Source organism: Mercenaria mercenaria, unplaced genomic scaffold (genome assembly GCF_021730395.1).
Source record: "Mercenaria mercenaria strain notata unplaced genomic scaffold, MADL_Memer_1 contig_1631, whole genome shotgun sequence".
Taxonomy (NCBI): Eukaryota; Metazoa; Mollusca; class Bivalvia; order Venerida; family Veneridae; genus Mercenaria; species Mercenaria mercenaria.
The window spans coordinates 29,558-44,327 of NW_026459623.1; the positions used below are offsets into that span (position 1 = coordinate 29,558).

General features: G+C 36.2%; 1 protein-coding gene across 1 annotated transcript; it reads right to left on the reverse strand.

Annotated features, from left to right (window-relative positions):
* Positions 1-1,409: 1,409 nt before the first annotated feature.
* On the reverse strand, positions 1,410-14,069 carry LOC128551750 (uncharacterized; the record flags this gene model as incomplete). The annotated part of the gene is made up of 6 exons (XM_053532665.1): positions 1,410-2,610; positions 2,921-3,378; positions 4,690-4,733; positions 5,204-5,332; positions 6,042-6,113; positions 14,018-14,069. Coding segments are annotated over 6 exons (1,956 nt in total), but the record flags the coding sequence as incomplete, so codon positions are not given.
* Positions 14,070-14,770: the final 701 nt, after the last annotated feature.

Genomic DNA, 14,770 nt, shown 5'->3' on the forward strand with positions numbered 1-14,770 from the left:
CGGACTTTATCATATTCTACTTGTGCAAAATCAGAAATTTTAAACTGAAATAAAGTGATTTAGTCCATGAAATATTTCAATGAAACTTTGAAATTGTGCACTTTGTAGCATAGTCGTAGTCATGTGAAGTTAAAAATCGAATTTGCTCTCTAAAGTATTGTGACATTTATTTCAAAAGTCACAAAATGTTATGTGACAATACTTCGTTTTACGCAAGTGGAAACTTGCAAGTAACTGAAAATGTAGCATCTTTGATTGATCAGCTTGAACTGTTGATGTCTTGATATAGTTATGTTTCGTCAGATGGTAACAATTTCTTGTTATGTAAATAAAAGTAACAGAAAGACAAAGCAGCAACGTTTATCAATACAGAAATGTATTCATGAATTTATGCTGAAAAACAAATACCTTTAGAAATGACAAAATCCAATGTCATTATGTAAAAATAGTCCAAATCCTGTCCAGGACAAATTCAAATCCAGTCAGAATAAATTCCACGATGTTTCACACAGTTCAAAAGTATTATCCAAAATATATAATTCCTCTCTCCAAAGAACTATTTAAATCCAGAATTTTTTATATACATCCTTCAAATAATCCTTCCTAGTAGTAGATATCAAAAATGATTATATTTTGTTTTTAAGAAATACACGAAAGTTTCATCAATGTCTACAATCTAGCGTTTTAGATTCTCATGTTCTTAGGTACAATCTAAAACTTCTGACTATATGTTGTATAATGGAAGATTCTATAATTTTCATGTAACACTAAGAATAAAAGAACATTCTGGAAAAATCAAGGACGATCTATTTTAATGAAGAAATTCCAGTACTCAGAGCAAACATTTACCTAGTGTAATTTTCGGCAGTGTCTCACTGCCTTCTTCAGCACTGACTGACCGGTTATGGTGGGTCACGTGACGTAGGAAGGTCACGTGATCGGAGGAGAGGTCCGTAGACGGGGGGAAGCTCCAGGCCCTCGTCTCGATTGAGCGATGGTCTCCGCTGTTTTATTTCTATAGCCTCTTTGACTTTGCGTTTGATAAGTCCACGTTCACTTGTCAGAATCTTTGTGTTTTCAGATTTGATGGTATGTCCGGTGTTTTGACAATGTTCATGTATGGCAGAATTTGTTCTGGTCACATGCTCTTTAAGTCTAGTCTCTAATGTTCTGGCAGTTTCCCCGATGTAATCTTCTTTGCAGTTTTCACATTTCACATGGTATATAATTCCACATTTTTTCAGTTTATCGGTTTGATCTTTCACCCGAGTGACCTGACTCCTTATCGAGTTGTATGGTTTGTGGAACATGTTCACTCCGTGGTTCTTAAACACCCTCGCCAGAACTTCCGAAGTTCCACGAATATAGGGCATACCCACGTTTACTCTTCTTTCCTTTGTCGCACTATTTTAAGTCTTGTCCTGTTGAGATTTTTTGTTGGGAAGCTGAAAAATCCACTCAGGGTATCCATTCGCACGTAACGCTGTTTTTACGTGTTCAATTTCCTTCTTCTTGTCTGATTCGTTAGTCACAAGTGTGTTGGCCCTGTGTAACAAGGTTCTTACCACTGACCTTTTGTGTTCCAAGTGGTGGTTTGAATTGAAATTAAGATATTGGTCAGTATGTGTGGGCTTTCTGTAAACTGTTACTCTTGTTGAGCCATCGTCCTCTACATGAATACAAGTATCTAAAAATGGTATCTTCCCATCCTCTTCTTGTTCTGAAGTGAACTTTATGTGCGGGTCTATGGAGTTCAGATGTTCCGTGAACTGGTCAATGTCATACTCATGTATCTTTGTCATGGTATCATCAACATATCTTACCCACAGTGATGGGGGGTTCTTGGCTTGGTCTAGTGCCTGGCGTTCAAAGAACTCCATGTACAGATTAGCAACTATAGGGGAGACTGGAGACCCCATGGCCGCTCCCTGTTTCTGTTGGTAGTACTTGCCTTGGTATACAAAGTACGTACTTGTAAGACAAAGTTCTAAAAGTTCACTGACCTGATCAACATTGAGTTCGCATCTGTCATTCAAGTTCTTATCTTTCTCTAGTCTCATTCTAAGGACTTCAAGTGCCTTTTCTACAGGTATACTGGTAAAAAGTGCAGAAACGTCATATGATACTAATTTCTGTCCCGGTGGTACCTCTAGTCCCTGAATTTTCTGCACAAAATGAACACTATTGATAATGTGGTGCTGTGTTTTACCTGTCAATGGACCGATTACTGACGCTAGGTACTTTGCAGTGTCATACATTACACTTCTATTGCTTGAGACAATCGGTCGCAGTGGGGCATCCTTTTTGTGTATTTTTGGGAGACCATAGAGTTTGGGAACATTTTCAGATGTTGGATAGAGTCTGTTGTACAGTTTGTCAGATATGGAGGAATCTTTTTTCCAATTTTTCAATAAATTTATAAGTATATTCTTCACCGACCGTGTTGGATCACTTTTCAGGGGTTCATATGTGTCTCTATCTTTCACTAACCTGTCCATTTTTTTCTCATATTCCGACCTATTGAGGACTACAGTAGTCCTACCCTTGTCCGCCGGTAGAATGACGATATCCTTCTCTTTGCCTAAGGTGTACAATGCCTTACGTTCACCACTAGAAATATTACTCTTAGGGGTCTTACTTTGCTTCAGCACTTTCACGGGGCCTCCGTGGCCGAGTGGTTAGAGTCGTTGACTTCAAACCATTTGCCCCTCATCGATGTGGGTTCGAAACCTCATTTGAGGCGTAGAATGCTTCACGTGAGGAAGCCATCCAGCTGGCTTACGGAAGGTCGGTGGTTCTACCCAGGTGCCCGCTCGTGATGAAATTATGTACGGAGGGGCACCTGGGGTCTTCCTCCACCATTAAAGCTGGAAAGTCGCCATATGACCTAAAATTGTGTCGGTGCGACGTTAAACCCAACAAAATAAATAAATAAATCAGCACTTTCACGACTTCAGCTCGTAGACTATCAGCTGCCGATTTGTCATTCATCTGTGAACAAGCCGCCTCTGTGGAAGCAATAATCTCATTTACAGGTACAGTGGGAGGGGTAACACAAATGTTCATACCTCGTTTTAAGACGCTCTTCTCGTCCTCATGTAGGGTACGATCGGATAGGTTAACAACCCACTTGTCTGTGTTGATCCCTCGAGTGCTGTCAACGTCTTTCTCAGTTCCATTTCTGTTCGCCAAAAGCTTGTCAAACTTCTCACGTTGTGAATGTTTACTTTCAGAAAAACTTCTGTCATGCGCATGCGTGAAGAGCACCTGCACTTCCGTATACAGTTCGGCGGTTAAGTTCGCGCCCAGAAACTTTCGTACCTGATTTAAATCACTCTCAATTTTCTTACAAGTAAAAACACATTGCCTGATACGTTCCTGAAGTAGTTTACGTTCAGCCTTATATAAAATTTGACTAGCATTGTGACCAGAAACTGACGATTTCAAGCGTACGCTATTGGGAATCAGGTTGCTATGGCTACACCGGATGTTGAAATGTTTATGATTTTTTTCAGCGGGCTAATCCTTCCTACGTCACGTGACCCACCATAACCGGTCAGTCAGTGCTGAAGAAGGCAGTGAGACACTGCCGAAAATTACACTAGGTAAATGTTTGCTCTGAGTACTGGAATTTCTTCATTAAAATGTTAAATCCAGACCATGGGAACAACATAATTAAGGACGATCTATTTTTTTCAGAAAAATAACAGACATACACTGTTTATTAATGATTCTTAAAAAATTGAATGTTCAGGAATAAAGTAGAACTTTATAGTAAATATAGAACGATTTCTTGAAACAAGGACAGTAAACAATGTTTAGCCTCATGGGAAAACATATATATAACACCTCCCTACCTAAAGAAAAAGAAACAAATTATTTGATAGAACTTTCTTTTTATTAAACAACATATTAAATGAAACATACATAGTGCATGGAAAAGAAATCAAATCAATTTTACAATTAGTACACACATACTAAATATATCATTTTTACAGTTATAACACATACAACAAATGTATCATTTTACAATCATAATATGCATAACAAATAACATAATTGGTAACATATAAACCCTTGGTTCAAATCCTAGTTAGGGTATCTGCTATAAGATTATCTTTGCCCTTGATGTGCTGAATATTCAAGTTATACTCTTGGAGTAGAAGACTCAATTTAAGCAATCTCTGATTTTTGTTTTCCAATTTGTTAATGAAAGTGAGAGGATTGTGGTCACTGATGACAACTATAGGGTATGTGGCTGCACTTAAATACACTTCAAAGTGCTAAATAGCCAATATAAAAGCTAGACACTTTTTTCAATAGTAGAGTAATTTCTCTGTTGTTTATTGAACTTCTTTATAACAGACAGGATGATTAATCCCAGAATTGTCTTCTTGCAGCAATACCCCTCCAGCACCAGGATCAGTAGCACCAACTGCTAATTTAAAAGTTTTTCAAAATCTGGTGCCAAAAGAACTGGTTCACTCTTGAGTATGGACTTAAAATTTTAAATGATTTTTGACATTTATCTTTTCAGATAAGTTTTGACATTTAAGAAAGTAAATCTGTTAAAGGTTCAGCAAAAGAAGAAAACTCTGGACAAAATTTTCTGTAATATCCAGCAATACCGAGAAAACGCATTAGTTGTCTTTTATTGGCTGGAACTGGAAAGTCAGAGATTGATACAACCTTAGCATCAATAGGTTTTACTTGACCCTGTCCCACAACAGGACCTAAAGAGTAACATAAGATTTACAAAATTCACTTTTTTAGATTACTTGTCAGCTTTGCTTCACTGACTCTACAGAAGAAATCCCTAATGGTCTGTAGATGACTTTCCCAAGTGTTGTGGTGTACGATGATATCATCAATGTATCCATCACATCCTTTAACTCCAGAAATAATAGAATTTACAAGTCGTTGAAATGTTGCAGGCGAGTTTTTCATACCGAATGGCATAACTTTGCAATGAAACAATCCGAACGGTGTACCCATGGCTGAAACTTGTTTAGCTTTTCTGTGCAAGGAACTTGCCAAAATCCTTTTAACAAATCAAATTTGTTACATATTTTGCCTGTCCAATTTATTCTATACAATCATAAATTCTAGGTGTTGGAAATGAATCAGTTTTTGGTGAGGTTGTTAACTTTCCTGTAATCTGTACACAAGCGATAGGATTTGTCAGATTTTGGAACAAGAATACATGGAGAACTCCATTCACTGTTACTTGGTTCAACGAAATTATTGTCCAACAAATACTGAAGTTCTTCTTTTAGATGATTCTGTTTTGTTGCGTTCATTCTGTATGGATGCTGTTTAATTGGAGTAGAATCTGTTAGTTCAATGTCATGAACAATTTTATCAGTTCTAGAAAGTATTGGACCGTCTTATTAACATTGTAACTTTACGAGAAACTTGCGAGGTCCATTTCTCGTAAGTTCATATTTACGAGAATATTTACGATTCTCGTAAACTGTCTTATGAACGTTCTCGTAAGTCCGCGTATCGCAATCCTCGTAACTTTCCCGTAACTTTCTCGTAACTGGTTAAACACAGTGACGCAGTCTATATTTTTTGTAAGGTCGTGTAAATAAAACTGACACTTGCTTAGTAACAAAATAACCGGCATAATCGGAATATAAACACGTAATAAATCTTATTTAATAAGCATATTTTATAAAAGTTTTCTTCGGCTGAAAGACATATGTTTAAAATAAATGTGTTCCAAAACACAAACACATTTCGTCTGTTTAAATTCGGACTGGTAAAAAAAGGCAATTTTTATGCGTACATCATATTCAGATCTGACGTTGTATAAAATGAACAAAATACAGAGTGCAGTTCTCACCTGGGATAAACATGTCACTTTTTTTTTTCAGAACTAGTAGGAAGAAACTGTACGGATGTGTAACCTAAAGATCCTCGATATGTTTCTGATCGTCCTTAAATTGGTTAATCGTGCGCAAATGTAAAAGCATGTTTCATTTTTAAATGATCTGATAATATTTTAAGTAATTATATTTTACAAAGACTGATCCTACCATAGTAGAAATTTACAAACAATTCGAAAAGTCGTGATTTTTGCGAGTCTGGATTGTGCGTTGGTGTATAATCTGAAATACATTTTCATCTTAAACAGAGCCATTTGTATACAATTGCGTAACCACAAGGCATTAAGTCATCTTTTTATCAAACAAAATAAAATAATACTATAGCCTTTATTTTACTATTGTCAAAGAAATTCCCGGCGTAGGTTCGTTATTCCGTAGTATTCAAAGCCAAAAACATAAGATAAAATAATAAATAATAGCACGACAATAATTCACGCATTGTGTAAAGAAATACAAATTACATTTAACAATATATCTAAATATTTCTTACCACAACTGAAGTGAATTAAATAATTGAAAAATTGAAGTACTAGGATACAAGATTTACCATCTTACTCGTAGGAGTAGAAATAAAATCTGGAAAGTAGATCCCTGGAAAGCAGATCGTATGAGTAGAAAGACTGTTCTGAGGGCTGAATGAAATAGGTGGTGAAAAGTGCAAAGAGATTTACAAAGAACAGACCAATGTATTTCATTCATTCATTTAATTTCTCATTCATACACTGTAAGACAAACACGACGATTGGACATACTGAAAAGAAAAAAAAAACAACATGACAAGTGTTCATAAAGAATGTACGGACAAACACACATGAATTGCCTCTGGAACCTCCGTTAATATTCGTGATATAACTTACATTACCGAGGATCCCCGATTCATAAAACAGACAATACAAATGATAATAGGTAAGGGTAGATTTCTCGGAAGAACAGAGCACCAAAAACACAGATCCAGAGCCACGCATTTACATAGTAGGCTCAACAAAAAGAAGCTGTAATGGAAAAATATTGATAGAGGAAAGGAAATGGTAAGAGGCGAAATGGGGTCGGGGTGGGGGAGGAATCCCAAGGGGAAAGCCAAACAAGGACGAATATACAAGGGAATGCCATGTTCTTTAAAACAAGTCGCACTACTACGTAAACCACAATAGCGCAGACACTCATGTACCAAAGATAAACACACAACTACGATCAATTGAATAACATAGAAAAACGAACAAACAACACATAAGAAAACAGTAGGGCACCGTTATAGACTCACTTGCATACAAACGCACCCACACAAGTAGGAAAAATCAATCAAGTACCGTCTTGGGATTCGGCTGCCAAAACAAAGGGGAGCCACGAAAACTTAAACACCTAAAAGTAAAAGGGGATGGGATGCAAAAAGTTACGTAAATCCAAAGGAAAGGAGAGGGCAGTAGTAGGGGGAGTGGGGCGCAGGAAAAACGCTTACAACAAACAAGAAAACATACGCAACACACAATACAAGACAAACAAAACAAACAGTTGAAAATAGAGGCGCCGCCTTGGAACGGTCAGTAACCTTAATAAAGGAAACCGGGAGTTTAAACGCGTTTAGGGCATGTCAACCTCGCACTTACCCTATTTTCAACAAGTAAAACAATACAATGTAAATAAAATCCCCGCTAAGAAAGGCTCTAACATTAGTGCAAAAGTAACAGATAAGTAAAGCAAAAAATGAAATTAAGGTAAATTTAAGGTACAATTACACCAATGTACTCAACAACTTGTCTGAAGTCAGAGCAACAAGAGCCTAACTTTTAAGAGCACGACTAATAAAACTGTAAGACAACAATCAACTCCCTCCGTCCGTTGTATGTAGGATTTATGAGAAAAGCATCATGGAGTCCTACGCTTTATTAGTCGTCGCACCATCAAATAGGAAAGCGTAGCAATTAACTGTAGAGAGGTCAATCGCTAAACATGCACTGTGCTTCACGATTTTTGCATTGGTTCCTCTTTTGATAAACTTTTTAACCAATTTTATAAAAGTTTGATTTAAATAAGGGGTAAACTACATCTCAGTAGTATTCCGGTTGTGTAAGTCCAAGTTTAAAAGTGTTTTAAGGATCGTATTGTAATTTCCTAACAGTGCAGGCGATCTGTAGTAAAATTTACTAAAAGCTTTCAGTAGCTTATGATAACGGTAACAATATTGTAACAATTTCTTGGTGAAATGAAGATTTCTGTCATTAAAATCATCTATCTTTGAGCGAGCTCTTGCAAAACGAATAAGCTGTGAAATATAGACACTTTATGATGTTGCTCGAGGGACATCTCCATCAAGATGGGGAAAGTTGACAATTTCAAAATTAAAATCGTCCCTTTTATCATATATTTTCGTTTCTATATTATTATTCATAATTTTTAAATTTAGATCCAGAAATGACGCTTCTAAATCTGAAGTATTAGCATTGTTAAGCTGTAACTCTTTAGAGTAAATATATTTCACCATTTCTGAAAAATATTGGATGTCCATATTTAAAATATCAACCTCCGTTAATATTCTTTATATAACGTACATTCCGAGGATCCCCGATTCGATAAAAACAGAAGAATAGGAGAGCGGGTCAGGCGACTCTCAAACTCCTAAAGCTTACTGGGTATCGTTTTGAAATGTTAAAATAAAGATTTAAGTCATCACTTACGATTTTCGGTTTACTCCGAGCTACAGAAAAATACTTATGTTTGTATTGTGAATTTGGATGACGAAAACGGCCATGCATTATGAAAATTTAGCATCATCACCAAATTTCTTTCTTATTTTTTCACGGAAATGATACCTCCGGATCTATCTAAAAACAACCCACCACTCTCACTCAAAATCTTGAAGCCATCATTACCATCGCCCGTCTTATACTTCCTTTACATACGTGTATTCCCTAACAAAATCTCTGTTATTTAACAGTCAAAATTCGGAAACGCGCCTTTTGTGAAAATTAATTTTCATTTCAAAGAAATAATGTATATTTCAGACAGAACTGTTATGTGAAAATGATACAAGGCAAGACATTTAAAACTGATTACCGAACTGACACCCATGCATGTATCACAGAAACACTTTATATAAAATTTATGCATGTACCTTGTTACGGTCTGAGTATAGTATTCTGGCCACGCAGACGAATTGTTATAATTAGAAAAAATATCCATACTCTTAAGCATGCATGCATTCTTTCAACCCGCTGTGTAAGAAATAAAGAAAATATTGATGTGTATAGGATGACAGGAACATGCCCTGAACATAATTTGAGGACATCTGGGAAAACCATAGGAAAGGCATAACAGTACGATATTTTTGACACAACCTGAAATGATTTGGCTCGGTTCAGTCCCCTATAAACTACAAGATATACAATTGAAAAAGATCCGATAATGTTAAGTATTAGGCAAATTACTATCACGGCCCAATTTGCAAGGTTTTTTCAAGCCCCACTTGATAATATATATATGTTAAAGTAACAATGAATGTGTAGAAATATACACAAGACTCTGTCCGGTACCACGTTTCCATGCATTGCGTTGCAACAGTTGCTTGATAAGATTAATAAATGGTGTCTCCGAGTGGTAAAGGTCGCTGACTTCGAATCACTTGCCTCGCTGCGGGTCCGAAACATCACATGAGGATTTTGTCAATATGGCTTGCGGGAGGCCAGTATTTATACCTGTGTCCACTCGTCCTTAAAAGAATGCCCGGATGGGCACCTGTGATTAATTATTGCATGTACTATTCACAATACTTGAAGTTGACAAGACAGGTGATATATACAGAAAAAGTGTGCTAGTAACTATGATTTCAACTAGTGACGTATATTTTGCTCGCAGATGAACAGTTTGTAACTTGAATTCATCAAAACACAAACATCAAGTATAAAAATGTGACATTAGTTGTAAACGTGTATTTTTGCGATTTGATCTAGTTTTTTGTCCAAATTTCAAACTTGGTCACGATTTTACGAAAAACATTCCGGCCTTGTTTCGTACAGATCATGATGAAATGACACTTTTGGCTGTTTCTTTCCTAAGAATTAACCTAGTGATAACAAAAAACTTCCCATACTTCAACACATGTTCAAATCCCAGATTAGTATGTGTATGTAAATCATATGAATGAGCACCTTTTTGACTTTGACCTTGACTTATCAGCAGCAAAATCCTCAAGTTTCATTTGTCGAAAATAGAAAATAATTCTGTGAAGTTGGAGTAGGAGCAAGTGTTCTATAGTTATTAGTCAGAAACTTTTCTGTCTAAGGGTCAGTGACCCTGACCTTCGACATACTGACACATTAAAAGTATGGGTCACTTATATTCAATCTCCCTGGGAAGTTTAAAGGCTGTAGGCTAAACGGTTCTTCAGTATTTCCTCTCTAGAGGTCACCATGCCTTCAAACAACTGACCCGTAATGATCATTTGATGACTACAGTAAATCATCCTGTAGTTCTAAATCAGCTAAAGCATTCTTTAAATATACAGCAGACAAAGTTTTCAGTCTCAACGTCATTGTGACAATAGTAGTCTACTGACCACAGACAATTCTGTAAAGCTTAGCGTCAGTAGGCTAAAGCAGTCTTGAAATATTGGTCGGAAACTGTACAGTCTCAAATTACTATGAAAGTTATTCCACTGACCCCAACATTAGGGGTCATCTACCGTCTACAGGCAATAGTCCAATGAAGTTTGACTACTGTAGGCACAAGTATTCTCTAGTTACTGATCAGACAAGGCAATCTGAAAAACAGCTCTGTCCCCCGCCGCTGTTATGGATAGTGCAAGAGCTGACGTTGTTAATTATATGACAACATCTATGAATTTGAAAATTCTTCAAGGGGTTTAGAGGATACAGAGCAGACCCAAAATGAAGGCTCAAACCTTTGACCTTGAGTTGTGACCACTTAAAATTGTCTTGATGAGGTGATTATTTGACCAAAGTTTCATGAAAATAATTCATGGGGTTTGGGAGATACAGAGCTCAAACCTTTGACATTGAGCCTACATTGCTGACTCACAAGGTCTTCACATTTTCTTGATGAGGAGATCATTAGACCCAAGTTTCATTGAAATCCTTCAAGGGGTTTAGGAAATACAGTGCAGACACAAAATGTACGGCTCAAACCTTTGACCTTGACTTGTGTCCTAGACCTTGAGCTGACATGGTTGACTCATAAGTTCTGCACATCGTTTTAATGGGGTGGTCATTTGACCCAAGTTTCATGAAAACCCTTGGAGGGGTTTAGGAGATACTTAGCGGATACAAAATGTTACGAACGGACGGAAGGGCAGAGATCATTCATATAACTCCCAACCACTCGTTGCGGGGGATTAAAACGATTCCGACAGATCAGTAATGAGCAAAACAATCCACCGTCTCTTCTTCAACGTTGGGCATAAATATGACCTTTTCACATGTTCTCCCTATACGAGATTTATAGACACAAAAGCATTTGGCTTGTGAATAATGGCCTTAGAGCTCGATCTCCTGTTACAGCGTTTATATTTAGTCACTATAAACTGAACTTCAAGGCATACATTTATGTTTGATACCAATCAATTAACACTATGGTTAAGTGGTAGCTTAAAAATACACGAAGTTGTCTATGCTTTTCAACTTGTATTTCCATTTAGAACTTTATAATAAATTTTCAAAAATCACAGCTTGGCTTTCAGTTCTGTTAACACCATGGCCAATCTTTAATGGATACCTGAAAATTGTTCCTCTGATCAGTATGAGATTAACGTTTTAGTCCTCAAAACATTTAAGATCATCTACTTCTAAAGCCTTATCATACCATGTATGGTAATTGTAAGAGCAATTGAGTACACCAGCTAGTGTGACGGACGAATTAAGAAGGCCCAAGACCTTGACCATATGACAGTGAATATATGTATGACACACTGAATCATGAATTATAATATTTGTGATCAGTATAAAAGCATAAAACAGACCATGTGTCCTCATTTGAACAAATTTGAGAGAGGACCTTACAATGATGCTATAGACCAATTTTAATGAAAATCAAGCAACAAGAGCTCTAGTGGCCCCTTTAAGAGGCTAAGCGAAGCAATTTAACAGAGATCTTTATAAGAATGCAACAGACCATGTTTGATGAAGATTCATCAAGCACTTCAAACTTGACCTAGAGAACATTAAGATAAACATTCTGACCAAGTTTCATAAAGATTGGGTCACAACTGCGACCTCTAGAGTGTTCATAAGCTTTTCCTTTGATTTGAGCAGGTGACTTAGTTTTTGACCCTACATGACCCAGTTTCAACTTTGACTTAGAAATCATCAGGACAAAAATTCTTATTAAGTTTCATAAAGTTTGAAACAAAACTTTAACCTAACATTTAAGTAGCAAGTGGGCCAAGATGACCTGAGGTCGCTTACCTGAGTAACATACCATAACAGTGTAAACATGTTTAACCTAGTGATTTCATGGAGACAAATATTCTGAACTATTTTTATTACGATTGGGTCAAAATGTTGTCCTTTGAGTTTTAACAAGCATTTTCTTTGATTTGACCTAGTGACCTTGTTTTTGGCCCTACATGCCCCAGATTAGTACTCTTTCAAGACTTGATAAACAGAAACATTCTGACAATGTTTTGGGAAGATTGGAGCAAAAATGTCGCCTCTTAGAGCGTAAACAAGCTTTGATTTTACCTAGTGACCTAATTTTTGACCCTACATAACCAAGATTCTAAAACATTTAGGACGTACTGATAACAAACATTCTTACCAAGCTGTATGAAGATTTAAACAAAAATGTGGGCCCTAGAGTGAGTGTAAACAAGCTTTTTCTTTGATTTGACCTGCTGACCTAGTTTTTCATCCCAGGTGACCCAGATAAAAATCATTTGAGATTTGATGATGGCAAACATTCTGAATAAGTTTCATGTACATCAAATGACAAATGCAGCCTCTATTGCAGACACAAGATTTTTCTTTGATTTGGCTGGGTGACCTAGTTTTGGACCCATATTAGCATTTTGACTAATTCTCATGAGTTTCATACTTAAAATGTGGCCTCTACAGTGTTAACAAGATTTTCCTTTGATCTGGCTTAGTGACCTAGTTTTTGACAACACACGACCAAGATTCAAACTTGGCCTAAAGATCATCAAGATAAACATCCTAACAAAGTTTCATGAAGAGTGATGTAGTTTTTAACCCTAGATAACCCAGATTCAAAGTTGACCTATAAATTATCAAGAAAATTATTATAACCAATTCTCATCAGTTTCCAACTTAAACTGTGAACTCTAAGAGTGTTTATAAGAGCTTCTTTTGATCTGGCCTAGTGACCTAGTTTTTAATACCACATGACCCAGTTTCAAACTTGGTAGAAAGACCATCAAGGTAAACATTCTGGCCAAGCTTCATAAAGATTAAGTCACAACTGTGACCTCTAGAGTGTTAACAAGCTTTCCTTTGATTCGACCGAGTGACCTTATTTTTGACCCAACATGATCCAGATTCGAACTTGACGTAGAGGTCATCAAAACAAACATTCTGACTTTTAGACTTTTATGAGTTTTAAACATAAACTGTGGACTCTATAGGAGTGTCAACAAGATTTTCCTTTGATCTTGCCTACTGACCTAATTTTTGTCCCCACATGAACCTGTTTCAAACTTGGCCTAACTTGCCCAATTAAAATTCATTTTGGCATAATTCATTAAGAATCTGTGTATTTGGGACCTTGTGTCATTATGATGTGGGAGATGACGTGGAACAACTGCAATGTTATTATGATTCAATGTATTTAAAGTTTAAATCAATTAATAATTAATAGAATGAAAAGAGCATCGAGAATTTAACCTGAAATTTTAAGTACAAAAGGGAAAACATTGGTGCCAGAGTTTTGTCCCTTGTGTCATATGATGTGGTTTTAAGTTTGAAGCAAATCCATCTTGTACTAACAGGTGTAGACATGGATGCTGATGCCAGGGCAAGTAAGGCAGCTCTCCATATACTTCATATAGTCAAGCTAAAAAACGCTTCAAATGAATTCAGTTTATCAAGTACTTACTTAACGTGTATGTAGAAACTCAGTAGATAAAGGGGCAACATAACAAGGTGTCTTAGGCTGTTGCTCACACAGAACTGTCTTCAATAGGATGTCTTGTACAGTTGTCAACTCATATAGTACCTGAAAAAAGCAACATAAATATATGTTTTCTATCAAATAATGTAAAGAACCACCCTCAACTACTTCAACAGACTGACCAAAATGGTTCAAACCCTCATTTTATTTTTTCTAGATGAAAACAAATATCTTCTTTCAGTCATAGTCACTTTGTTACTTTAGTGCAATTTTCTGAAAGTTGCTTAGTAGAATGTAAGAATTGTTTAATATTTTTACATGTAAGTACAATTTGCTCCGTCTGCAATTCAAGTTTAAACAATGTATTGTGAAAAAAATATGAAGAAAAAAAACTGATGATCTACCCATAACTAAAACTTTCTTATTGGAAAACAGTAATTTCAACGAACAGTAATATAGAATATGTATATGCCACTCTGTTAGTTTCTATAGGTTGCCATAATGATTTGCAGTAAAAAGTAATAGTGTTTATGGGATGGGTTCTTCTTATTCTTTTGTGAAGGTCAAGAAGCAATTTACCAATTGTAGTTTTACTATTCTAATATAAGTATCTCCGTAGTGTTTAGTAAAACGCATCATGAAAATACATAATATGAACAATACTTACTATAATTACTTACATAAGTAATAAAACACATAGTTGTTACACAAAATACCGTACAGTTCATATTAAGCATATCACTTAATCAAATGATAACATTTCAGGCTCAAACACATACATGTGTGTGTTGTGGCATATTACGGCT